This window comes from Alosa sapidissima, chromosome 16 (assembly GCF_018492685.1).
Source record: "Alosa sapidissima isolate fAloSap1 chromosome 16, fAloSap1.pri, whole genome shotgun sequence".
In the NCBI taxonomy this organism is placed as follows: Eukaryota; Metazoa; Chordata; class Actinopteri; order Clupeiformes; family Clupeidae; genus Alosa; species Alosa sapidissima.
In genome coordinates, this window is record NC_055972.1 from 7,034,652 (window position 1) to 7,037,151 (window position 2,500).

At 40.0% G+C, this 2,500-nt stretch overlaps 1 protein-coding gene across 1 annotated transcript in view; it reads left to right on the forward strand.

Moving 5' to 3' along the window:
- Positions 1-2,500, forward strand: part of lrpprc (leucine-rich pentatricopeptide repeat containing) — a 43,538-nt gene that overhangs the window by 4,332 nt on the left and 36,706 nt on the right. The window contains exons 6-7 of the mRNA XM_042066175.1: positions 1,426-1,512; positions 1,656-1,782. Of these exons, the coding sequence (XP_041922109.1) occupies positions 1,426-1,512; positions 1,656-1,782 (214 nt within the window). The remainder of the gene's footprint in view (positions 1-1,425; positions 1,513-1,655; positions 1,783-2,500) is intronic.

A 2,500-nucleotide genomic window follows, 5' to 3' on the forward strand; every position in this document is an offset into this window, starting at 1 on the left:
CGACTTTAAAAATTTCCTTGTGCCTGTTTTTGAAGAATTCCATCATAACATAGCCGTCACAGAACTAACTAGGGGACTAGGCTAAGAACATTCAACACTAAGAGTTCCAGGCTAACGGGGGCGCAACTGTAGCATTCCGATGCTGCAACACTTTGTTTACACTATAATCAACCAGGGGCCTGTACTACGAAGGGAGCTTGACCTACCCAGATGTAACCCAGGGTTACTTTGTTAACCAGGTTTTGTCAACCCTAATTTATCTTAAGTGGTGTTAATCGGTACTATGACGCTGATTATGAAGTTGATTTGTTGAGCCGGTGTTAACCTAATTGGAGTTTGTGCACGTTCACATAAAAGGGGCGGGTTGCAGCGCAAGTCACCACTTTCAATGATGACGCGATCACCTTATTTTACGGATGAATTATTATGACAAGTTATGAGGAATTAAAACCCACTCTACGACAAAAATCAAATACGTCGGCAGTGAACAAAGCAAGGCTGTTGGCAACGTATTGCATATCGGGTAGCCTAAATGCCTAAAAGTAAAGTTTTATTCCCACATGTTCTTTAAATATGTGTTACGGAGGATTAGTAGCTTGCGGAATGTCTGAAATGAGTTGAAATAATTAAATAGCCTATTTTGAGTTCATAGAAAGGCCTACAGATGCAACCCAATTCAGAAGTGGGCATATAGATTACAGTAATAAGGATAATTGAATATTTAAGTAGCCCCCATTGACTGATTTAGTGTATGCCTTAATCCTGTGAACATTTCAGATGCAACACCATTGCCAAACGCACATGGCAGCAGGTGAAAATGAAACACAAAAACATTATTCAGAATAGTAGGTTTATATAGTTATAGATTGCATTAATATTTCTTAATTATGAAAACATGTAGGCCTAGCTTATAGCCTTCACTTGGCCTCTGTTTTAGGCTACAGCTAATAAGAAAAAGGTGTCTTTGAACACCACTGTAGGAGGAAAGGCACCAGCGTGTTTTACAGTAGCAGAAGAGTTGGCCATCGCAAATAATAGTGGAAGGCTGATTATGGAGGGGGTTGAGGGAGGCATTCGGTCGGATTCTGGTGCTGTGGAAATGTGTAGATTATGCTACTGCTATTATGCTTTTGCTGATTATGATCAATACATTATGATTATTTTTATTTATGTATCTTCCATTCAATTCAAGATTCAATACTTTAATTGCCATACAACAGAAGTTGTTAGCACAGCACATGCAGTGTGCTCTACAGTACAACAGACAAGAGAACACCAAACTAAGATATAAGTACCTATTTCATTCAGTGGCCGTATGGTACAGCATTTAAAGTCAGAGGTAGCGCCGTTATTAGCATACAGCACTAGTATGAATATGAGCTCTAATCGCCATGGTGATCTCAATTGTGTTGCTGTGCTCTGCAGTAAAATCTTGGGCTTCATGAAGGGCAAGGACCTGCCAATCACTGAAGCCGTTTTCAACTCCCTGGTGACTGGCCATGCTCGGGCAGGGTAAGTCATGACTCTTCTGTGTTGGTGTTGAGTGTATATTCTGAATGCATGTGTGCATGGTGTTGCTACTACTTGTAGGTATTGTCATTGCTAACAGGTGTGTGCGTGCGTGCGTGCGTGCGTGTGTGTGTGTGTTTTCACAGGGACATGGAGAGTGCAGAAAGCATCCTAAATGTCATGAAAGGAGCAGGCATTGAGCCTGGACCAGACACATTTGTGGCACTGATGACTGCTTACGCAGAGAAAGGAGACATCGAAAAGATCAAACAGGTGAGGCAAACAGACTATGAAGAATGTAAAAGACTGACACAGGAGTCAACGGAGTAAGTAGGTAGTTTAATTAATTAAATTGTAATTGATTTATTTGAACAGGGACAGTGCAAAAACAACATTAACCTTGTACAAAAGTAGGATTGATGCATTGTGCCAGGTATAGGATGGATGGTTTAGAAAATATTGCTAAATGCTGTCCGTACTTCTGTAGTAAAATTAAGTATTAAATATGTTGGTCACTAAGACTAGCGATATGAAATTCAAATTCAGTGTTTATTATTATACACTTGGGTGTTTTTAGCATGTCGCTAGTATTTTGTAGCCGTTTGTGCTGTGTAGTTTTAGCATGTTGCTAATATTTTGTAGCCGTACTTGTGCTGTGTGGTTTAGCATGTCGCTAGTAGTTTGTAACTACTTGTGCTGTGTAGTTTAGCATGTTACTAGTAGTTTGTAGCCATACTTGTGCTGTATAGTTTAGCATGTCGCTAGTAGTTTGTAGTTGTACTTCTGCTTTGTAGTTTTAGCATGTCGCTAGTAGTTTGTAGCTGTACTTATGCTGTGTAGTTTAGCTTGTCGCTAGTAGTTTGTAGCCGTACTTGTGCTGTGTAGTTTTAGCATGTCGCTAGTATTTTGTAGCCGTTTGTGCTGTGTAGTTTTAGCATGTCGCTAATAGTTTGTAGTCGTACTTATGCTGTGTATTTTAGCTTGTCGCTAG